The 25,534-nt window shown below is 44.9% G+C and overlaps 1 protein-coding gene across 1 annotated transcript; it reads right to left on the bottom strand.

Moving 5' to 3' along the window:
* Positions 1-211: 211 nt before the first annotated feature.
* On the bottom strand, positions 212-24,978 carry LOC309889458 (phospholipid-transporting ATPase IC-like; the record flags this gene model as incomplete). The annotated part of the gene is made up of 20 exons (XM_082782315.1): positions 24,846-24,978; positions 15,114-15,306; positions 14,071-14,168; positions 12,671-12,784; positions 12,021-12,119; positions 11,858-11,919; positions 11,332-11,404; positions 11,166-11,236; positions 9,065-9,147; positions 7,834-7,992; positions 7,568-7,656; positions 6,710-6,900; positions 5,936-6,144; positions 4,788-4,831; positions 4,494-4,650; positions 3,116-3,304; positions 2,524-2,636; positions 1,869-2,033; positions 1,071-1,182; positions 212-360 (listed from the first exon to the last, which is right to left on the bottom strand). Exons 2-20 carry the CDS (start codon positions 15,292-15,294, stop codon positions 212-214), a joined length of 2,358 nt encoding a protein of 785 aa, XP_082638441.1. The 5' UTR covers positions 15,295-15,306; positions 24,846-24,978.
* Between the last annotated feature and the right edge of the window lie 556 nt (positions 24,979-25,534).

The raw sequence follows: 25,534 nt of genomic DNA, 5'->3' as shown, positions 1-25,534 counted from the left end.
ATTTTTTGAACTACAAATTTAATGTCAACAGTTGTTGACCTAGAACTTAAAACCTTCTCCAAATAGGGTATCACCACCTTTACCCACAGTGAAGATGTTGCTTTGTAAAATTACAATTCCAGGAAAAGCCAAGAAACAGACAGCATACAACCAAACAACAGCCAGCAAATGCTCCTCAGGCACAGAAGAACCATTGTGGGATAAACCAATGTTACTGCTGGGATAATTTTAAAAGTTGAACATTTTTAACTCCTACACAGAAATTCTTTGTGCTTTTCACTTGCCTGATATCTTCTCCATAGCAGATTGTTGTCTCATCTGTTAAGAGGTCGCAAGAAAATCCAATATTTTCAGCAGTTTCTAAAATTAAAAAAATACAGAGGAAAGTATCGACTTAAAGTTCAGTCCCGAGTAACTACTGGGGGCAGCCAGAAGTACAGGAAGTCTTCTTAAGTAATTTTTGAAGTTACATTTCAGCATGGCATGTTCCCTTTCACCACCACATAGCATGGAGGAACAGGACAAATAAATCTTAGTACACAGAAGCTGGGGGGAATGCTTCTTTATTATTTCCCATAGAATAACAGCGTCCTATATGCAACGCTGATCTGGCTGCACCTCTATCCATGTTGTAGGACCTGGATTTCATTGTAAAAAGACAAGTTTGGCATGTAAGTGTTCTGCCCTAAGAGCCAAGCAAGCATGGTGGCATTAAAGTTTTGTTGTGTTTTTTGTTGTTGTTTTTTTAAAGCAAATTGTTCTTCATTTGCTTTGCACTGGGAAAAACAGGATCTGGGTATTTCCCTATAGAAGACAACCACTAAATCAGTCAGCTACATTAATCTATTGGAGGAACAGAAGTTACCCAGAAGCCCACCCAGTAATTCTGGATTGGGAACAGCTGGCATGAACTTCTGCACATTGTAGAAAGTCTTCCAGTTTTGATTTAGATGCACTTTCATGCTGTGCTTTTCTAGAAAACGTGTTTCACTACAAGTCTGCATCTGTCCCGGTTTATCTTCTAGCTGTTACAGTGTTTTTGCTAGCTCTTTGGCTGTAAACAAACTTACCTTTTTTGTCACCAGTAAGCACCCAGATTTTAATATCTGCTTTTGAAAGTTTGGAAATAGTTTCTGGAACTCCATCCTGTAGTTTGTCTTCGATAGCTGTTGCACCAAGGAGCTGGGAGATATTTCAAACACAGGTATTCAGTAAGATAAACATCTATAGAAAACTGATTCATTTACAGTAGAGAACAATGCTATTTTGGCTATGTCTTCAAGCCAAGGTACAACTCAGGATAAGAATTCAGTAAAGATAATGCCTCATATATAAAAGTCACTGCACTGAAATACATCTACTAAAATATCAGAAGATAAATTGTTAGAAATCAGACAACTCAAGTTTTCTATAGCTTCTGCATGTTATTAATGATCAAAATTTTCTTCAAAGGATAACAAACCCTCTGACATAGAAAAGCTGCATCATGGTGTGGATGCTAGAACTAATCTGGGCTTGAAAGGTGTAGTAGCAACTTCAGAGGCTTTTTTGTTTGTTTGTTTGTTAACAATGTATTTGTAATACATGTACAACTACTGACATCCTGAAATGAACCTGTAAATTAAAGAATAACAGGGAAGAACAGGATGATTGGGCTGGGGGAAAGCAAAAAACATATTATTGGAGAATAATACATTTCCTTTCATTCTTTTCAACTTGCTCTAGAATTTGTCTTGGTCTTAAAGCCAATAAAATACTGAAAAGATCTAAAGCAAAAAGTCTATAGACAAGGATAATTTATTTTCAGAAAGATCTGTTTCTTCTTACATAAGAATAAAAGTACACTAAAAATTTAAAGCTTGACTTACAATCAAGTTTTTTTCTATTTCCTCATATACTTTGTCCAGAGCTTCATCACGATTAGTTGTAGCTACACTGGCCTCCATGAACTTTTTATTCCATGCTTCAAATTCATCATCACTAATGTCTTTGTAGCAGAGGCAGAGTGTTCTAAGAGTTTCATTTGCAAACACCTGAAAAATGAAGAAAAAAAAACAACACATATGCACAAAAAACTCTTTGTTTTGAAACCAAACATCAAAGTTACAATCATAAGCATTACGCAGGTCTGATAAAACAAGTGACTGCACAATAAATATTGAGCATTTCAGAAATAACAAAAAGTAAATTATAACTTGCAAGGCAGTCTAAATTGAAAGGCAGTCTGAGGAGGTGACAAATAGAACAGATTTTAGTGACCTGGAATACTCATAAAAAAAACAAACAAAAAAGCAATAGACAAAATGTAAGTTCACTTCTCCTGCAAAGATCATGCATTTTTAAAATGTGCATGATGACCTAACGTTGCTCTTATTATTTCTCAGGTTTGGGATAATGTGTAAAGCCATTTATAGGGCTGCATTTGTTTAATAGCTTACCAAAAGGACATAAATGAAATTAGATTATGGTCAGAAATAAATTTAATATGTGATTGTAAGAACAGAATATAAAATGCAAACATACATCTAGTGCTTCTTCTGTAGCTTCTCTCTTTACATTCCTTGGGTGCAATCGTTCATAAATTACTGTATCAGCTCCTTTACAATACAGCCTTATATTTCCATTGGAGTCTCTTACTGTAGAGTGTAATACGAGAGGTGGGACAAAAAGTTAGAGTACATTTAAACAAAGGAATAGTTTCAGATTAGATTCTTCAGTGTACTGCTGTTAGCTGCCAAAGCTACATGACCATGTTTCTTTGTAGTCCCTCATCCCTGAAATTATTTATAACACATCCTACATTCCTAGTTCTTACAAAAAACATAAAACTAATTTATTTTGGGGAATAAGGGGAATGAATTAACTTTGTAAAATTTCTTCAAGCTTCTACTAAAGGAACCACAGATCATCTTCAGCAGAGGCCGCATCTGAGCACCAGGACTGGTAAGAAAACACATTTGCACCTCATTACAAAGCCTCTATTTTGCTATCCAGATCTATGTGCAGTAAAATCTATCATAGGAGTGTGTGTCACACAGCCATTCCACCTAGGAAATGCAAGCAACCTATCCTATAAAAGGTCTTATAAATTAGAGGTTGTTTGTAGTCAACTTACCAATGACAGACATTCGTTTTCTATCGCTGTTGAAATCCAAGATAGCAAGGACATCATAGGTTTTTTCAATCCCCATTTCACTTATCGTGATGGTATTTTGTGTTCGTGAGAGAAAAACGTAGCCAAAGTTTCTGGCTGCCGTAACCAAGGCCCCTTCGTCGGGGGAGGCCGCCTGGTAATTGATCTGACCTGCATTGTTGACACAGTGAAAAGGAAAGAAAGCCAGGGTACACCTGAGCATTACAGGGGCACTCAGACCCCACAGCTCAAAACTTAACACCCATTCTTTGCAATTGACAGGGGGACACACAATGCCACGTCCTCTCCCTTTCTGAAGTGGGGTCCAACACACTGCTGCAGCACCCAACAGCAGTGCCATCAGAGGAGAAGGACTAGGGACTCCCCCTTCCCATCAGGTGTACTTTCCAAATGCACTAAGACGCTGAACCTCTTCTTTCCATGTATAAAGGCTTACTACTCTGTCTCAAGACAAATGTAACTTAAATATCTTAATTTCTTAGCATTTTTATTTAAGCATTTCCAAAGGAAGTTTTAAAAAAACACCAGCAACAACAACAACAGCAAAAAATCAAAAATCCTTGGCCAAAAACACCAACATAGTGGAAATAACCCCAAAAACATCAGCAGGAAGAGCACAAAGGGACAGGAAACTGCTGGTTTCACAAAGATCTCACAAAGATGCAAGTAAAGCAGTGTTACTCTTTTCTTGTGTCGAGCATATCTTATTTATCTTTCAAACTTACTTTCCACATGAATTCTTCAATACCCATTCACCTTCAAATTCAGTTCCTGTCACACTTCTGTTATTCACTTTTGTTACCTGCTGCTGATATTCTTAGGACAGACATACAGTTTGTGTACAGCTATGGGCTGTGCTTCGTGGAGTAAGTGAATGAGATCTTCATGCTGAAAATGCTTGTTTATCCACACTGAAAACAAGTTTCCAAAAGTGTTTCCATTTTCACATTTGTGTGTGGAACCAGAGACTTTACTAGTATCATATTCATTTTATTTGAGGTTTATGCTTTGGAGATTTTAAAGACATATTTGAATAGATAGAAGATCAGTAACAGGAAACACAAGCCCTCTGTATAAGCTGTTCCACTACCTTTCTAGATCTGTTGTTACTCAAGATGCACGTTAGTCAAAACTGGAACCATCATAAAGACAACCCTCCTTATGTAAACAGGTAAATTGAGTACAGGAAATGGCACAGGAACTTGCTTTTGTTTAACTTAAAAGAACAACCTAGCACTCTTCCTTATTTATGGGATCTGCATTAGTTCCGGACCTCTCTTGTGTAACTGGACTTCAATTGCTGTTTCCCCTTACACAAGAGAAAAAAAATGATACTCACCATCAGAAACATCGACCATGACTGTGTGACAAATAGCAAGCAGAAGAAAGAACTTTTGGATTTCTGGGTCCTTTCTGGACTTTATTTGCTCTATCAGGTAGTGATCATAGAACAAGAACTTTCCATCTGCGTACATGTTCCAGCTGAAATCCACTTGCTGCTTAGAAAACAGAAGAGAGAGTTTGGGTTATCTCATGTGCAATTCTTCAAGCCTACCTGCATCCCTTCATACCTTGGCACGGCAACGTTCCCTACAAACTGCAAGGACTTCTCTGCCAGGTCAGACCAACCTACCTCCGGGTGGCTCGGGAGCTGCCCTGCTCCATCGCGGCAGTCTCCTGCAATGCAAGCACCATCAGTTGGAAGGCACGGGGCAGAAAACCAAAGGTTTTTACAACTCATTCACAAAGTCAACAGTATATAGAATATTTACATCTATCACACTAGAACGTCTCTGATTAAAAAAAAAAAAAAAAAAGGCAAATTCATTCATAGCAGCAGTACCTTTGTGTCTTGTCGGGTGTAACTGTCTATGCCGGTGATACCAAAGCAAAAATAAGAAAAGGAAAATGTGGTGGAATTGTCATAAAACATCCATCTTGTTTTAACAGAGCTTTTACTGTCAGAAGTTCCTCTTCTCTCTTCAGAGGTATGATGTTTAAGAAGCATACAGTATTAGCACATTGCTCTTTGTTGTTTGAACTGACCAAACGACAGCTCGGTTTGGAGCACATCACTGTGTATTCCAAACACTGAAGTCCAGACAAGTTTGGAAATGGATGTAACTAACATTAAACTGAAAAGCTGCTGCTCTTATTGCACTTTCTTATTGATTTCTAGGTTCATTTCCAGAAATGTTCCCAGAGCATTTCTACGAAAAGCAAAGCATTCTGTAAATCACTCATTTCTGACTTTTATACTGTGAAGTTTCCACTCAACTCCACCCATTTCCCCTTTTTAAAGCTGAAAACAATGGGAAAACTCCAACCATTCAGTTTTACCAGAGCTTTGCTCAATGCCAGGGCTATATTGTGGAAGCTCAGTTGAAAGTAAGAAGACTCATGCACCTGATTTCAAACCAGCATTAATGTTCCTCCCCTTCGGCGGGAGGGTGCAACCTGCAAGCACTCCTGTTTCCCTGCAGATCTCTGCAAACACTTCTGCAAGTTTCTCCTGGCAGACAGAGATCACGGCACACAAACACGCTGCAGGGCAGGGCGGGCTGGACCAGGGCTGTGCCGTGCCCCCAGGGACCAGCATTGCACCTGGGGCCAGCTGGGTAGAGGGTAGAGGGCCATCCCCCGGCTCTGCATCCATGCATGGAGCACCCAGCACCACTGCCATCCACAAAAAGGACCCCTGGTACTGGGATGCTTTGGCATTTGCTATAGAAATCAAAGCTGGTTGACGCCGTGGGGTGCAGCAGCATGGCAAAGACTTACCATATCTTTGGCCATTTATGCAACATTTTTTAAATGTCATGATGTTCTGCGTGAGCGTTCCTGTCTTATCAGAGAAGATGTAGTGGATCTGCCCCAGCTGCTCATTCAGCGTGGTGGTTCTGGCCTTCGCAGCCGTGTCCTTCTCAGAGTAATACATTTGCAGGTCCCAGTTTATAAAATAGCTTTGGCCCAAACGAATCACTTCAACACTAAATGAAATAAAACAAAAGTTCTTACTCCCGGCTGTATGTCAAAGCAATGACATTTTATCAGCGTATTACAGAGCACCATCGCCCCTAGACAGGCGTCTCAAACTAACATCAGACCACACAGCTCAGCTTCAACAGCTGGGAAGAGTCTCTGCGGCCTGATCAAGCCGAAAGTATTGATGATGATGCTCCCATAACAAATCGGAATCCCACTTGGGAACAGCATTTGTGTCTAGGAATTTTTTTTCCTTAGTCAAAGTATAAAGTATATATGCTTAATACTGTAAGGAAAGCTTGATATCTTTGAATTCTGAGTCAAAAATCTTTGGGTGATGATTTTATATGAAAATGGTACATAACAGATCACTCTTTTCTAAAATCCCAGTGAAGAGGGTGAGTATATCCAACATCTTTTCAGTAAGACAAATCAGTGTGCTTTCCCATCTGCTAGGAAGCTGCATCTGTTACCACCAATGGAAAATTGTTAGCTCACCATTAATTCTAAAGTTCAGTAATTCAACTCTATGACCAGTTTAGCTGTTGAAAGGCCAAGGTATTTACTTACCTCACATAGAGGGAAATGGGAACCATGGTGTTCAGAACAATGATATATCCCCAGAAGTTCAGGAAGCCGCGATACGGAGGACTGTAGTCTTCAGCGTCGTAGAGGTACCAGGAGGAGTTGCCGATCTGCTGCTCCCAGTAAGTGTGCCCGATGGCAAGGCCAGCCGACAGCAGGATGAGGACCAGAAAAATCTGCAGTGTACACAGAGAGGCCTGTCAGACACTTCAGGAATGTTTGCTAGGCGTAACTCTGAAATATCCATGTACCAAAAAGAATATTATATGTATTTTTAAGTAAAAAGAAGGGGAGCAAATCTTTCCCACAAAATAGTCTCATCAAATAATCAGGGTTCTAATTTTAGTTTATGTCCCAAGCACAGTTTTTTGTTTTTACATGTGCTTAAGCAGGCAGTGAGTAGGGCACATGAATGTGCTTGGAGCAAGGGCAGAACCGCAGTCATGCTGCCACAGATGCCTCTGCCTGCCTGCAGTCCAGCTCTTTTTTTCCTCTTTCAGCACTTCTCAGGTGCTGAACAGAGCTCAGGACCAGGACCCAGGTCCTCAAGGCTCTCTCCAGCAGCTCAGAGCAGACCAGAAGCACCTACAACACTGCTTTTGGAGCACACTCCTGCTTTGCGTTGGCTGCCCAACATCTGAAGTTAAGGATCACAGATTCCACCAACAGCAAGGCACCTTTTTAGATTCCTTCCCCTACTGCATTCCAACCCAAAACAAAGTAGAAACATACTTCCTATAGCAAAACAAACAAACAAACAAACAAACACTCTTCTAAATTTGCATTCACTCTATTCACTTAAAAGTGAACTCAAACATCTGAATTTTATAGAAAACGTCTTACAGTATAAACCATGTAATTCATAAGGGAGTCAATTTTTGTCCTTTTAAATTTTGTCTTTCCACTATTTTTCATTATTTTTGTATCAGCACCTAAAAATAAAGAAAAAAATAAAAATGTAATACATTAACAAGTATTAATATTAGTATTTTACAAACCTGGGACATAAAATATAGTCAAATTTCATAAGAGAAAGACACATTTTCCCTTCTAAAGGCACACTTCTAGTGAGTAAATGTTACATGTTCATTTGTTCATTTCATAAATACCTGCAAATATGACAATTCCATGGCAGAAGTCTGTATTCCTAATTTTACATCCACGTAGTAAGATCTTATCAGCATCTAACGCATAACTCATGTTTCTCCAGAATAATGTTCCTGTGAACTTATCCAGTCTGTTATTAGGTTCTTCACATTCAATCAGACCTAAATTTTCAGGAGAGTATGTTTAATATACAACAGTTAAATAAAAACGGATCAATTTGTACCCACCATACAAGTTATTTTACTTTGTGGAAATTTGTTGTTGTTGTTTTGTACGATTGTTCTAAACAAACCATGTATGTGAGATTTGGTGTGTACAAATAGTCAGTGCTGTGTTGCTGGCTTTTTAAAAATGGCTTCTTGGGTGGACTTTCACTTTCCAGACTGAAATAGAAGAAATAATTCATTTCTGCACCATGATCATTACACACAGCATTTACTGGCAAATCGGATGCTTTTCTTGTCCAAGTTTCTTTTAATATTTCTCAAGTTTTAACAACAGCCTGCCTACAAGAGCGAGCCTCTCGCTGGATGTCTCTAGGATGAACACAGTGAGACAAATCTCATGAAATAAGCTGCTACTTGTTCAGATATCTGTGAATATTTCAGCTAAAAAAGAGACCTGTTTCTTTGACTCTTAGAACTTGCCCTATTCTTACTGTGTACTTTATGATTGGTCATTTTTTGTTTCCAACCCCAAACTGAGCTCATTCTAAAATTCTGGTTCATGCTGCACTTAGAATCATCTAAACTCTGCTTCAGACATAAGTAAACAAATATATAGGTGTAAATGGCAACATAAATGCTGAGCACTACAGAGGAACACAGAACGACACTCTGAGGCCCAAACAGCAGTGTCTCCAATCCTGTACCGTCTGTAGTCAGGGAAGAGAAGCACAGGAAGAGGCACACCAAAACCCCAACAGCAAACATATTTTCCAAAGAAAACAGGCAGGCAAATGCTAATAAAGGGTCCTGTCCTACCTACTCAGTGCGTCATATCTCATTCATGGCAAAGGTCTTATCCTCAGATTGGCTGTATTTTGCTCAGCAGCAGTTTCCTTGTGCAACTTGCCAATGCTGCCTTGTGACAAAAGCTATGAAGCCACTAACTCCAGTGTCACAAGAACCATTAGCAGTGTCTCAAACCACACCTGTGTTTTATTTACTTGTACTGTAAACTGTTTGAGCAGCGTTTGAATAGCTGTAACAATAAAAATGCAACTGTACAAACCATTAAAGTCCGCCATTGCACTTTCTTCTTGAAGATACTTGTCTGTTACCTCCAGTGCCATTTTGAATTTTAAGTTAGTCTCACTAAAAAGAAAGGATAAAAAGGTCATTTTATTGAAAACATTGATACAGGAAAGAAGTTTGAACAAAATTAAACAGTACGCCATAGACACCAACCTCCCACCTGGAAGCAACGAGCTGAGCTATGCATTTGCATGGGTGAGAAACATTCATGAACAACAGGACTAGTTCTTGCACTGCTCGGTTGCTTCTCCTCACAAATGAAACCTGACACAGTAGCATCCCTGTACTTAGAAAAGTGAGGGTGCTCAGAAATACTGTTTTTCTAAAGCAATATTTAAGTTTGATTAATGGTTATTTTAAAACACGATTTAATAACTGACATTGTTGAAAATTCCAACTGAGAACAAACATTTGCAATATAAGCAGATCCTTCTTCTGCATGATTAATTATTGTTTTTAAGATCACTAAAAGCTGAGTGAGTAAGTAGTTATTTATTCAGAAAAACTATCATTTCAGTTAATTTAGGTGCAGTTCATATCACTACAGCCTTTTGTAAAATAAAAGTCAGCGCTACCTCTTCTGACAACGTGAACTAAAGCAACACTTACAACGCAATTGTGACAGAGACACTGAGATTTACCATTCTTAAGCAGTTTCTTAGAAAAACTTCCACAGAAAACATGGATTTTTATTTTATTTTTTTTTAATTTTCTCACTCTAACTTAGAGAGCTTAGAATAATAGAAAAGACCCAGTTGGAAGAGACTTCTGGCAATCAACAGTCCAACATCCAGTCAGAAGCAGGACCTTAGACAAGGTTATCCAGGGCTCCATCAAGCCAAGCCTTCATTGTTTCCAGCAAGGGAGGTGTTCCCACCTCTCTGGGCAACTTATTCCAGTGGTAAAAATTCTTCACCATGAGAACAACCATTCTTAAATCCAAACAGAATTTCTTCCGAAGTAACGCATCCATTGCTTTTGTTGTCCTGTTGTCCTGTCAATGTGCGTCCTCGTGTACAGGGCATCTTTGCTGTAACCATGAATATCGCAAGGCTGTGATTAAATTACCCTTCACTTCTCCAGGCTGAATAAATCCGGCTCCTGCACCCTTTCTTAGCGTACCAGGTACTCCAATGCTTCAACTATCTTGGCACTCCAGTGGATCCTCACCAGATTTTAATGTTCCTTGAATTGTGGGGATCAAAAACTGCACACAGCTTTCCAGGTGTGGCTTAACAAATGCCAGGTAGCATGGAACAACTCGATCTGCTGGTTTGATAGTGGGCCTGAAGAAGTCCAGGACAGTTTGCCACTGCTGCAAGGGTGCACTGCTGTCTTGCTTGCTGTCCACAAGAACTCCCCTTTTTTTTTCTTTTTTTTTTTCTCTTTTTTTTGTGGGACACCATATCAAATATTTTCATAAAATCAAGGTAAATGACATCTTCTGCTACAGAATGGACTCCATATCCAATGAGCAAGGTATTTCAATACACAAAGCAACAGCCAGGTTGGTCAAGCACAATGTTAATCCTTGTTGGCTTTCCCCAGTCAAATTCTTGTTCTTCATGTACCTGGACACAGGTTCCATGAGGGCCTGCTCCACAGTTTTTCCAGGGACTGAGGTGAGGCAGACTAGTCCATAGTTTTCTTAATGTCATTTTGGCCCTTGTTAGTAGAAGGGTGTGATACTTGCTGTGTTTGAAGCCTCTGGGATTTCCCTGGATCTCTGTGATCTTTTGAAGATGATTGACAGTGGCTTACATGCAGAATGATGTCAGCCAGCTCTTATCACGTTCAGATGTATCTTCTCAAGTCTGTTGGGGACAATTTGTACAGACGGTCCCTAATTGGACCATCACATACTACCAGTTGTTTGCCATTCAGTTCACCATTGCTTCTCGACATAGGGACTCAGGGGCTGGCCTTATCCATGAAGACTAAGACAAAACAACTAATTGCACCCTTACCCTGACAATAACTGTATTACTTTACATTAGCTTACTTCTGAAATAAACACTTATTGATCTTTTACCAGGAAGCCAAAAATAAATCTAAGAAATCCTTAAGTAGAACCTTACCCATCTAGTTCAGCTGTCTCTACATAGCAGAGACTGTTTGGTTCTGAGCTGGATAGCAGCAAAATATCAGCCTAGTGAAACAAATAAATAAGCAGCAAATAAATCCAAGTCAAGATTTGTACAGAATTCTGTAGAAACATAAAACAAACATATCTAAAGCACTTACAGGAACGAAAGTATTTTTCTTCAGACGAATGATATCACCAACTTTAATATCTTTCCATTTTGTGTTTTTGAACCTAATATCAAGATAGTTTAATGATTATTACTATTTAATCTAGAACATTATACAATCTATACATCTTGAAATATTAAACTTTCCTTAGTATGAAGACATTACATCTTGGTAAGATGTGGGTTTTTTTTGGTTTTGGGAACTGCAGTTTAGCTGGGAATCTAAAACTTAGAAGACAACCTACCTCTGCTCTTTCCTGTTCACCCATATATGAATTTCTGTCCAACTCTCCAAGCAAGTTGCTCTTAGCACAGATTTACTGCCACAGAACTAAGTTTAAATGACTCCTTCAGGCATTTCTCTTCTGTTTCCAATTAGGTTTTCACACAGACGTATGGAACAGTAGAGAACAAAAAGCTGAACTTTCCCTGTCATCTACAGTTCATGATCTGTGATGAAGCTTTGTACCAAAAGCAACAAACTTTACTTACTAAGTTAAGAAGTGAACGGTACAAACCTTCCATCCCTGATGACTTCACATGTCCTGTTATTAACCTCATTGTCCATCTTGTGACGGGCCTGAAAACCAGGAGCAGAGAATGTACTCCCCACTGCATGTCACAGCTGAAGAACAACACTGTTTTCTTTTGCTTTTATTATTAACAGAACACGTTGCTTACTATGTCATCCACTAGGTCTTTGACTGCAGTTATTCCCAGGACCAAGAGTAAGGGCACCAGCGTTGTATACCATGACAGGGTAGATATTTGAGGAATTGCCTGTCAGAGACAAAGAGTATCAGCTCAATATGGGATTGCTATCAAACTCAATTCAGAAACATTAAGGACTGGGGCAGTTAAAACATAAAAAATAAAACCAACACATCAGAGAGAGAATTTTAAGACAGGTTGTGAAGATGAAAAAATCTCGGGGGGAGATTTTGACTGTGCTGCTGTACCTCAGCGCTGTTTTCTCTTTAACAACTGTTAATTGCTCATATTTTCTGTTGGTGCTTCTGGTTCATGAATGGGACTTGAAGGCCATCATATTTTACAGAGTAATAGCCAAAAGAAATACCTTGTCCTCAAAAAATTCATAAACTCTGCAACTAGCTCATCTTAGCTAATACAAAGCTAGGGTAGGCTGATACGGATTTCTGTTAAGATGTGCTTAGTTTCTCTAACAGTTCAGCTGCAGTCCCTTACGCAGCAACCTGCAATTTCCTAACAGGATAGCAATGAACGGTTTCATAAGTAGTATTCAGCTCAATAGATTAGCACCTCAAACTCACTTCCCAGTTAGTATTCTCTCTTTATAAACTACGCCTTACCTGCAAAATGAGAAGGACCAGGAAATAGAAGTTGGCTGCTCTTTTAAACTGCTCAAACAGATTCAGCGGTAAAAATGTGATGGGGTTGTACTTGTATGTCTTAATCGCATTTCCCTGTTGAAGAAACCAAATGTCATTCACAACACACGGAAAGTATTTTTATAGGAAATCTTTCCTATAAACTTTGCTAGAGCTGTACCCATCGTCAACAGTTTCAAACGGGTCACTGTCTTAATGAAACCAGACAAAAAGGTCTGCACTGACATTAATACACCCCAAAAAGCACCTCACACTTCCACCCTGGCTACAGCAAGGACTACAGGGCATCACAGTCACTGTGTGGAAAGGAGACAGCCTGGCCCAGGTGAGTGACACAGCGCACATGGCACTGCCAAAAGGGCACGAAGAAGGGGGGGAACAGGGGGGACTTCAGTGCTCTCCCTGTCCTATGCAGTGTTCTCTCTGGTGCATGTCAGTTTTATTTGCTACATACACAGTATCACTAATAGGGATACAATTGGTCTCAGATGTCAAACCACAAACAATGCATCCAGACACAAAGGACTTTTAATCAGACTTGTTCAGGAGGGACAATGTGAGACCCAGCAGAGGTTAACTTGGTAAGTGGCAGCCCCTACCTAGTTGAAGCATAAAGGACTTCCATTTTAATAATGGATCCAACTGTAGAAGTTTTACTATTAAATGTTCATAGTCATGCATGAAATAACCCAAACTGCCTCACATCCACCAGGCAGAAACCACAGCAGATGCAAGGAAACCACAGAGGCCAACACATCACGGATAAAGCCAGGCAGTCCACACACAACCACAAAGTCCAATCCTCTGTCACTCACAACCAGCACCACATACTAGCACAAAAGCTTACGTACTTCGCAAAATTAAAAAATTAGGATCAAAAAAAAATTACTGAGCCTTTTGTCTTGATAATTGATATTTTTTTAAAAAAAGTTGCCTTGATCATAATTAGGTGGATTTGGAATGACACTGTTTAAATGAACATTCCCAATGGTCTACTAGCCTCCGTCTAGCTTTATCAGGATATTGCTTAATGCTTAATGTATAAGACTTCTTATACAAAAGATGACACCTTTCTGGATGTTTGCAACAGCTGTAGTTGAGCAGATAAAACTCAGAATATGGACTGAGGACACCTGGCTTCTAATTCGCTATCTCATCTTAAGCAAGTCTTTTGATACTTTGTTTTTCCATTCACAAAGCCAAAGTCAATTACATTTCTCTACCTTTGCTGGAAATCCTAAGGAAGTGTTATTAGTGGTTTTTAGATGAGTCAAAAATGGTTGGAAAGATCTTATTGACATTAAGAAAGCATTCACCCTGACAAGTACTATAATCACATAATTAAGATAAAGAAAACTTACCGCATATTTGCTTTTTTTGAAGCACAGAAGTATTGTTCTCTTAAACTGGGGTTGCTCATAGAAGTGTTGATCATTTGCTTTAACTTGCCAGCTGCAGTCTGGAAGAGACAAGGTGAAAATGGGTCAACATCTGATTGCTGTAAACATGAGGAAGCCAATCTGCCTTCCCTTTTTTTCAAATGCCATATTTGTAAGGTACTTTCAATTGAAACAAGACTGGTACCTGCTTTTCTTATTACAGTGTCTAAGAAAGGGTTTTCAAGAAATGTCCAGCTTATTTGTCTTTACTAGCAATTAAAATATAATCTCAGCAAGGAAGAAGCAAAATAACAATTTGGAAGTTCTATGAGAAATTGAAAACTTAGAGGAACATTTAGTCAGGCTGAATTCCCTCCTTTCCCCTCTTCCAGTTTGCTTTTGCTAACACCTGTGAAGCACTCAGCACCCAAAACAGTCTTTTTTAAAATGGAAAGATTCACCCATCTTTTGAAAAAAAATAAAATCCTATCACCACATCATGCAATGACTTTCTTTTGCAATCGTAAGCAAAAACCTGAAGCACTCATTTTATTTCTTCAACCATCCTAACATCCTAACAAACCATCCATCTCCACATTAAGGCCCCTTATCATTTAGAAATATATGGAAACAACCCACTAAACACACAAAATAGGCTTATACTGGATCAAATGTCCAGGTGATGGGGAAGACAAGTTAACTGAAGTTCTGTTCAAGCAGCTCTCAGACCACGGGTTACGTACATCTAGCACCTGCCTTAATTAACATGAGGTCACCAAGCACATCATTAGTTGTATGCAACAGGCAGTGGCACAGAACTCTGGTTGTGGACTGGAATTACGTTGATTTTCATACTGGTATTTGATAGAATGAATTGCTACCAATCGCTCCTTCGGACACTTGGATAAGCCATTCCAAGTCCTGTCTGACAGATGAGCCACAAAAAGCAAATCGATCTACACACGGCTCAGCATCAGTACTGAGAATCATTTGCTACCCCAAGCAAGTTTCTAACGTAGCAGTACCTTTTCTCAGTGTCTCTCGGCTCTCCTCAGTGCCTCTGTTGGTTTGGGCTTGTTCTGACTCGACCCCAGGCTGCCGGCTGTCCAGCTCATCCTCCGTGTCGTCGTCGCTGTAGGGCACCTCCTCATCGTTAGGCTGCGAATCCTCATCGAAGGTGGTCTCCGAATCCCGTTCCGAGATCATGCCTCTAGCACCCTGCAAACATTTTGTAAAGGTTCAGGAGCAGAGCTATCACAGCAAGAACTGCAAACCATGTCCCCAGAATGTCGCTCTGTCAATACCAGCCAGCGAAACCCACATTTGAAACCGGTTTCCCTGGACGAGCTTAGAGCGCAGGCTTGGTTTGGAAGTAGGGACCGAAGTCACGTGGCAGTTACGTTCACAGCAAGTCCCTCATTACCGTTGTGCTGTGTGTAATTAGGCACACTCACACGGCAGCCCAAGGAACACCCTGCAGTCGTGACGCAGGACATCGGTAATGGGACACGGAGATGAGCAAGCCTGCGAACACCCAAATACCCAGGGCCATGCCACCGACCTGCATGGAGGGGTCAGGATGAGAGGAGCTGGGGGAGCTGCAGCCTCCTTCAGCGTTTTTAGATCACACAGACACATTGTGCAGCTTCAGCTGTTTGCTGCAGCGGACAGCATCCCATTAACTGGCTGTAAGCTAAATCCAGAAACCATCTCCCGGTGTGCAGCTCCACCCCTGCCGTCCCACACAAACAACCACCCGCACAACTCCTAGGTGGTTTCCATCTCCGCCTGGCCAGCCTATTGCTTTGCTGGGTGTCCTGGCATTTTAATTACCGATTCTTACAACAGTTTAGATTGTTCTGATGAGTGTGCCCTGCTCATTCCTAGCCAGGCAATTTCCAAACTCTTTGTACCGAAGCTCAACTTGTGTTCCTTTCTGCAGACCACCACTTCGGGATAGGTTCTGATCTGTCTGTGCCAGCACAGGGAAAGCTGTGGGAAATTACAAGCCCCGAGGAGAGGAAGGGGCTCAACCACCCCAGGGGTTTCTGGCAGGGCCCCGTGTGCACCAGGAAGCCCCTCCAGCCCCAGCCAGCCTCACTTTACCCCCCCCCAGCACTGGCACCAGCAGCCCCGTTTGGCTCAGCCCTGATGCTTGGGAGGAGCGCTGGCCTCCAGCTCAGCCGTGCCGGGTGCCCGTGCCCTCTCCAGCTGCGTGCCCACGCTGTGCACCTCTGGCCATCGCTGGGCCCTCCCCAGCACAGGGACATCGCAGTCCCACGGGCAGCAGCCCCACTCAGCTGCCCCGACAGCCTGACACCCCCACAGAGGCAGCGGGGCCAGGCTGCGTAACGCAGGAGCCCAGCCCTAGGAGGCAAGGCCAGTGCTACCCCACCCACGTGCTGCTGTCGACAAAACCAGCAAACAGCAATCTCTGGGGCTGACACCAAACCCCGCCAGCACCCACGTTACCTTCCGTTTCTGCAAAGCCGAATGGCCTCCCTCCTTAATATCTCGTATGAGAGAGATAAATATTAAATGAGCACTGAATATGCTGCTCGGGTGACATGACTGTGGGCTGGAAGCCCAACACATGCCACGCTCAGTACCGTCGTGCTCTCCTGGCACACAGCTAATGTTTCAGGACTGCCAGCTTACAAAATAAGACAAAACTAGTGGGTATCGGATGAACGCACAGTTTGATTTAGTGCGGATTAATACAGCTTCTTCCAAGACTGCTCAAGCTGTGCGAGTCTGCTCACCGATGAAAGCAGCCGGGACTATGACAGCCAGTTTCTAATACACAGGCCGTGGAACCTGAAATTTTTGTGGAGGCATTGTTTGTTTTCCTCCATTGTCTTGGAGTTAGGCAACTCATCTGAGATGCAGGAGTTTCAAGCTCAAATTCTCTCAAAAAAGAGACATTTTCCCTCTGTTGAGAGAGAAATGCACATGACAACTTCAGGCAAGCATTTCCATCAACAATCACAGTTTCCAAAGCCTAGCCCTGGACAATGAGCATCCCCGTGGGCCCAGCAGCAAGGAGGAGGAGGACAGGCAGGCTCTGCGAGCACCCCATGGTGGTGCCACAAGCAGGCGAGTGACACTCAGAAAAGCAGAGTGTGTATGCAGAAGCCATTCAGAGTCACCAGTGTCAGTCCTGTCTGCAATGCAATGGAAAAGTGAGCCACAGCATTCCTACAGGTGGTTTTTACACAAACGCACTTTTTGTTGCATGCTCAGGTTGCTTTTTCTACAGCATTGTTCCCTGCGTTACAGAGTGGAGGCACGTGGACCGGGAAATCCCCCCACGCCGCACCCAGGAGGGAACAATCCCTGTGCCAAAGGGGCCGTGGGCAGATGCAGCCCAGCAGTTCTTATTTCCAGGAGCTGGGGAAAGAAAGGTGCCAGGCGGGGAGGAGGGCCGTGCCCATGTGGGGCGGCGGAGCAAGGAGCTGGTGCAGTTGCCCTTAAATAAAAGGCCTGCCGTCTGAACTACAAAGGTGGTTTCACTTGGCCTTACGCCAGCTCTCCAGTGACAAGCAGCAGCGTTCCTGCAAGTCAGCCAGGCTCCCTCCTGTGTGGCTGGGAAAACCCTGCCGCCCCCGGCACTCCCGGAGAGGCAGAGCCTGTGCTGTGCTGCCTCCCAGCCTGCAGCAGAACCTGCCCCAACACCGACCCTGTGCCGGCACCCAGGGAAACAGTGTGCCCTGCACAGGGCTCAGCACCACTGGGAGCTGCGCTGCGGGGCCATCACGCTGACACCTCCGGCCGTGCCTCAGGCAGGCACCCGCAAGCTGCTGCTGGAGACGAGGCTTCAGGCCAGCAACTGGCCTCACCGCCCGCCTGGCAAGGGCTCCAGCTTTTCCTCTCCCAGCAGGGATGCAGGCAACGGACAGTCCTGCCCTTGCAGACAATCCTGCCCTTGCCCAGCGATGCTGTGGCTCTGCACACAGGGCAGGGTCAGACCTGTTGCCCAGGTGCCTGCTCTGGGTTTTACAGACACTGAGGTTTTCTTCTCCCCAAGAGTCTGCCCAGACGGAAGAAGTTATGAAGAACTGAGTCAGGGATTATGTTTTCAATCCCAGAAAACCCCAAAGTTTGTATCCCTGCCATATAAAGTGATTCAGCCTTTAGTCTATTAACCTTTACTCAATTGATTAATTAACTAATTAATCAGGCCAAGGGTTAGATGAGATGTCAAAAAAAAAACAACCACAACAGAAAAACCACTGCATTTACCTTCTACTACAGATGCACAGCTAGATGGAAATACCTAAAATATAGACAGAGGCAGCCGGCGGTGCTAGCTGGGAATGCCAGCGTGGTGGCACGCAGCAGTGACTCCAGGAGGGGTCCACCAGCCCGAATAAGACGAGATGCACAGGGACTGTTTCTGCAGCCAGGGCCCACACCACCAGCTGCCGGTGCCCGGTGGTGCTCCCGTCCCCCTGCAGTACCTCACAGCCAGGTGCCCCTCGAGCGGGGCAGTGGGCACTGTGCAGTGCTCACTGCAGCAGCCGGGAGAACAGGGAAGGGTCACGGTTCTTGACACCCAGTCTGCACAACAAGGGCTAGCGGGGACATCTAACACATTCTCAGAGGGGTTCTTTAAGTATCAGGGAGGAAACAGAACAGTAATTGTTTTTTTTTTTTTTGTAAAGTGAAATTCCTGTGGTTGCCACCTAACCTTCCTCCACCTTGTGCAAACAGACATTGCTGCCAAGGAGCACTGCAGGACCTCTGAAAGGGCTGTTACACCTCAGGACGCTGCAAGGCCATCTCCCAGCCTGATAGGCATCACGTTGGTAAACGGGTTTGGGTTTGCCTAATGCTTCGGCAGTTGTTGCCCGCTATTCAATCCTGGGGAAGCAGCAGTCAGAACTGAAGTCCCTTAATGGCAGGATATTGCATTTCTATTCTCACCTCAGTGATCCCGGCCAAATGCTTTAATAGAGTATCGGCCTTCATTAAAAATATATTAATCAACTCATCTACCTGTAAGAAGAGCTTCTACAAGGTAACAGGCAAATAATAAAACCAGATCTGCTTCCAAAATATGTGATGGGTCACAAGCTGCACAAAGCAGATATGAAGTTTTACTGGCAACAAGTGTTTGGACAGGCAGACAGAAATATCTTGGGAACAAACCAAACCTTTCACCTAACACTTATGACTAAGAATAAAAAAAAGTCTTTACTCAAAAGAGCACGGAGCACAAATGGGCCAAAGAAATACCCCTCCCTCTTCACAACTGAAGCCCTCGTAAGCACCAGTTAGATTGCCACGTGACGGGCACGCTGTAAGCTCCCCAATTTAGAGCTACCTCACACGTAACAGCCAGGCTTACTTCACTGAGTGACTAGTTCAAAATAGTTGAACACCCCACAATTATGTACACATGAGGAATGATTTCTATTGGTCGTTTGTCCTGGAACACACCAACTTTTTTATGCACCCTTACAGTGTACCATGACTGTGGTATAGCCCCAGCTCTGGAAATACCTTGGACAAAGACAACCTCAGTTGTTTAGATAACTGTTTTAACTCAGCTGTGACAGGAGGCATGGTCTTGTTCATCTGAGACAGTCCCCATCAAGTACCATGGCTGAATTTTGTCAGGAGCTCCTTGTTCAGCTGTGCACATCCCCTGCCACCCTTGCTTGATGTCCCGCTCACCGCGATAGACCACTCTGGCCCCTGGAGGATGGGATCCCTGAAAATCAACCAGCTCTCTGCTCTCCAAGGATGTGCCCCATGGAACTCGTCCAAGCAGATCCCTGCATAGGCAAAGTCCGCTCTCCTGAGGTCCGGGGCTGTGGACTTGTCTTGCTCCTTCCTATCAGGATCCTGAACTCCACCATCGCGCGGTCACTGCACACAGGACTGTGCCGACCTTCACACCCCAACCACTGCTTCCTTGTCTGTAAGCTGGAGGCCCGGCAGATGACTCCCCCTCTTCGGTTTCATATATCTTAACTACCTTTATCTTAACTGCATACGTTATGACACACTCAAGATAGAGGTGAAAGAGACGAGCTCACGAAAAGCTGAAAGCTCAAACCCCAGAAGTGTTACCTAAGGCTTGGTTTACCTGGGGTTTCTCAAATGCACCTGGAATGCTGAAGCTGAAGCCTCAACTCCTCAAGGTCAATCAAGAAAACATTGCATTAGGGAAAAAAACTAGTTTATAATGCAGACTACTCAGAGTACATCATATACGATGGATATGCCTTGATGTCAGCCTAGGTGCTCCCAACAGCTACCAGAAACAGCCGGGCTCGGTGCTTGGTACATCAGACAAACAGACTCTGCCCAGACAATTAGGTCCTGAGCACCTGGCTAACAGGCACACCCCGCTTCTCAGCGCCGCTTCAGGAAAACAAAGCTGCTGAATGCTCACACTGTGCAAATAGGGCAGCGGGCAGCCAAACTCCTCAAACGGGAACGCCTCGGAGCGCAGGACATCAGCAGAGGTCTGCTTATCCATGAGAGCTGCAACACACCTTCCTTCATTGCACTGTGACCTTGGAGAAAGTTCCCACCTTGAAACCTGCCGGAGTTGAGCAATGCCAACACATGCTTAATGCAAGGTGACTCAGACTTCCCAGCAAAAAGGTTAAAATTCCAGTGATTAGACGTGGCTAAGGGTGAAACACCTGTGGTGAAGCAGCGCATCTACATCACAAACCCCAGCTCTCCCGAACACTTCACGCCCAACAGGCTGAGATGGCCTCCACCATGCAGCAGAACCAAAAAGACTCAGATAGGCCTTTCAGGGACTCAGGCTATCGCTGCAACACAAGAAAATCCTGGGAAACCTGTCTTGTAAGCAGCAGGTCTCATCTGAGTCAGCTTGGTTCTACCTTCTGTCCTTCATCCAGCCCCAAATCCTGTACACATGGATGTGTAAGTGCCAGGTCTGTGCTGAACAAGGATGTTGGGAAATAAAGATATAAGAAAACTTTTATTGTTATTTCCCACTGTGTAAATAAATTGCTTTGGCACAATGCATGTACCCGCCTAAGACCACCCTGCCACAAGCAGTGCTTCGGCACAGTACGCGGAGGCAGCTGCGGGGCCTCTTCCCACTTACCCTGCAACAGGAAAAGTATGTGCCAGCCTCCAAAGATGTGCCGAGGGCACCCACTCATTAAGTAGGTGTTTCCAAAAATGCGTCTTGGTCATACATTTTCAACTGCAAGATCAAGAACTTACTGAACTGGGCCACGTCCAGCGCCTAGAGATTTTTTTTATTGGCATTGCAACCAGCCAGCCTTGCAATATCTGCAGATCTTTCTTTTACAAAGCGTGAACTCTAGTCCCTCCTCGGAGGCCGTGAGGACACAGATAACCTGCCCCAGCAGGAGGCAGACACCAGGGTAACATTCTAACACAGTGGTACCAGCAGGGTCTGTGAAATCTGGTTTCTACAAAGTTATTATTTTCAAATTTGGTTGAAGGGAAGTGACCATTTCTACCAGGAACATCCCGAAGGCTTAGACAAACAGCTGAGGCATCAAAGCCATGAAACCCCTTGGAAAGAGCTGACTGCAAAGAGAAATGCAGTTTTGTAATGCTGACAGGTGTCCAAGGCCAACCTTGGCAGAAAAAAAGAACAGAAAAGAAAAAAAAAAAAAAAAAAAAAAAAAAAAGCATGCAAGATCAGAAGAAAAGGAAAAGATGGGGGCCACCAGTTTCCAAATGCCTTCAGTCCTAATGTCCTAGTGCTCCTCATCTCAGTTCTGCACAATTGCACCGGCTAAAGAAAAGCACCTCATTGCCTCATTTAAGAAAAACAAAAACCAACTACTACAACAAAACAACCAAAGAAACAAAACCCAACCTTCCTCACCCAGGAAGAACTGGAATTAAACCAGTGGCCATTGTGTACTCACTAACACAGCAATGTTAAAATTTCTGTAGGCAGCTATGTATGAAAACGAACATAGGTAAATTATCACCATGAGCCACCAGGGCTCTGCAGAAGGAAGAAGTTGACCAGGCACTTACCAGCAACGTAACAGAAAACTATCATAGCAGAGAGATCCACAACCTGCAGTCCGAATTGTCTTAGGCTAAGCAAGGATGGTTTTGAAGGTGGGGCACTTACAGAGACAAAATAATAATTTTACCCATTATCTGCACCGGGATTTTTCATTAACAGATATACAGACTTCCCTTCTCTTAAAGTCCAAGTCAAGACAAGTTATCTTTGCAGATAATAGAAAAGTTCGTAACCTTTGTTCAAGCTGTATCTTTAAGTGTACTCTGAAGGGGTTTCAACCTGCATTTTCTAGAGACTGTTAATTTCCTCTCAGGGTTCATGGTATAGAACAATACGGTTTAGGTTTAACAAAAGCAGAAAGATTTTAGTGCATACATGAGCCATATTGTTTGGCATGGAAGACTTTTTGGAAGTATAAATAGAGTTATTTTTCTGGGTGTTCCCCTCCCCTTCGAACCCAACAGGCACTTTTAATAGTAAAAAAAATACAGGTCACTTCTGGCTGCGGGGCTGGAGATGGCAGTGCTCACCCTTCCTCCGCTTCTCCCTTCCATCTCCCTGTACCTCACTGCACACCTTTCTATAAACAAAGGCACCTGTGAACTTGCCCAAGCTGTCCAACTCTACTATATTAAGCATATATTTCTAATTTCTATAAGAACACATGAGAAAAACCACAGCATAATCTGGTAAGGCTGCCGGAGAGCAAAGGTGCAGCAGCGGGGCTGTCACGGAGCACAGAATCCTCCAAACAGGGCTGGGAGCTGCTGAACCGCCAGTCTCCAAGGGCCATAACGGGAACCATGTCCTGTACCCCGACAAGCACAGAGACACAGAGAGGGTAAGTGATTTGCCCAAGGCCACAGCAGAAATGGTAAGTCACGGATAGACCAGGGTTAGGTTTCTGCAGCTCCTGGCTACTATCCTGCATGCAATTACGTCTACACAAAGCACCTCATTTAACAGAGACCAGATAAAGGAAACAGATGAGGCAGAACATCAAAACCCCTCATAATCAAAAGAAAATCAATCAGCCCCCCCCATATCTAAATGCAGGTAGCACATTACCTTCAGGCCCAATATGATTCCCAATGGTATCAAAATGAAAGCCACAACAACAAAAGAACATGGAAAATTAATTCTAATTTACATAGAGGACTTCAATGCAAAGCAAGCAAGTGGCTTATTGAATTCACCATCACAAATTGCAAACCCAGGGACTGGAATATTCATCGGCCGTCTCACAGCAGAGATCTAATGAAGATAACAATTCACAAGTTACTGAAAGGGAGCGTTATATTACCTGAAGTTAAAAACGAGACACATACAGGTTTGGGACTGATACAAAAGTAACCACAGGCTAACATGAACTTCAGTAACAGCAGCACCGGGACACATACCACTTGACACCTGCATCGGTCTTGGAAAAGAAAGCCAAACAAACAAAATACATCAAAACAAACAAACAAATCAGAACCAATCAGAAACTTGTGAGCAAATCTGAGCCTGTAAGGACACACTGTGCCAGGAATTACACCCAAGGAATCTAGACGCAATTTCAGCGTTAGGGTTTACACCAGAGCCAGGTTTGTTAAAAGCCCCATCGATGTGCCCAAGCACTGCTCAGTTCCCCACAGCTATTTCCCAGAGCCCACTGCACAGTACGGCTTCTTCAGCTGCAACACTCCTCTGACACTCGGCAGTAAGGGCTTCATCGGCCGGTCCACTCAGCACCGCTTCACTTAGCCCTTCTGAGAAGGGATGCTATTTAAACTACAGACACCACGTAGTAGGAAACGGGACTGAGATGCTGCTTTGTTTCTGTCCCAAGAGGATTTCCATCTTCCAAGCGAGTGACCAGCCTCACAAGCAACTTTTCAGCATCTCCTGCTGCAGGATGAGGACAGTGTCTTAACGCACACCCCTGTGACTGCTCTAAGGGCTGTATAAACACTGACTGGCAAGTAATTACCCCGCAAGCACGAAAGCTATTTTCCTCACGCATAGATGGGGGGAACGAAAGGAAGGGAAGCACCAGCAGCGGGTACGGGCACGGGTATGGGCACGGGTACGGGTACGGATACGGGTACGGGTACGGGTACGGGCACAGGTACGGGTACGGGCACGGGTACGGGTATGGGCACGGGTACGGGTACGGGCACGGGCACGGGTACGGGTACGGGCACGGGTACGGGTACGGGTCCGGGTACGGGCACGGGTACGGGTACGGGCACGGGTACGGGTACGGGTACGGGCACGGGCACGGGCACGGGTACGGGTACGGGCACGGGTGCGGGTACGGGTATGGGCACGGCCCCTCCTGCGCGACCGGCCGCGGGCTGGAGGAGCAGCAGCCGGGCCGCCAGGTTTAAATGGCCGAGCAGAGAGCAAACAGCCCGAGGGCTGCTGAGACGGAGTTCCAGGGCGATTAAATAAATAAATAAATAAAGGAAGTCGTTTCAGAGCCGTTTTGGCGTCAGCCTCCGAAGCTTTTTCGGCCCTTGCCGCGACCGGGCCCGCCCCGGGCAGCGCCTCCCGGCCCCGCGCCCCTTCCCCCGCTGTGCCCCGCGGCCGGAGCCCCGGCAGCGCTCGGTGCGGACCCCCCGTGCCCCGCGCTCGGGGCACCCCCCGGTCTCCGCGGCCCTGCAGGGCGCGGCCGCCCCCCCCGACGGCCCGGCCCCGGCCCCGGGACCCCCGAGTTCGGGCCCCGCGCGCCCCGTCCCGTCCCGTCCCATCCCGCCGGCGGCACCTGTGGGCGCGGGTCCCGGCCCCGCTGGCTCAGGGCCCGCTCATGCCCCGACGGCCGCCGCCGCCGCCCGGCCTCCCGCGGGATCCGCCGCCGCCAGACCTGCCGAACGGGTTCCCCGACGGGGGAGGCGCCGCCCGGCCCCGGCCCCGGCTCCGGTTACACGGCGGGGCGAGGGGGGGGCGCCCCCGGCCGGCCCCGCTCCGCCCGCCCCGTCCCGGGGCCGCCCCGTCCCGCCGCAGCCGGCCCCGGGAGCAGCGGGGCCGCGGCGCCCCCCGGCGGGCTCGGGGCCGGGCAGCGGGCACCCGGGCGGCCCCCCCGGGCCCGGGGCGCTCGCGTTGGCGGCCCGGTTACACCCCGGGGGGACGGGGCAGGGCTCGAGCCAGGGACGCGGAATCGACGTGCCGGGCACGGGGAATTCCCCGGTCCGGGTGCCCGTGGCCAGGGCACAGCTGCCACACGGCTGCGGTGGTGCCAGCGGCTGCCCTGTCACACCTCCGACAGCGGGGTCACGTCTGGGGAAAGACTGACAAGCACCACAGTCGTTATTCCTGAAATAAGAACCGTACTTTTCATCTTAACGTGTTTTCTAGAGTTTGGCAAAACACTAGCCTTATGACATTAGCCTTGTTGTATACAAGCAGGAGAAAAAAATAAATAACTTTTAAAAAAACGTGGTTTCTTGTAGCTTT

This window comes from Aythya marila, assembly GCF_965140915.1.
Source record: "Aythya marila genome assembly, chromosome: W".
NCBI classification, from domain to species: domain Eukaryota; kingdom Metazoa; phylum Chordata; class Aves; order Anseriformes; family Anatidae; genus Aythya; species Aythya marila.
Note: the sequence above shows the minus strand (reverse complement) of the source record. Positions and strands in the feature narration are given on the sequence as shown.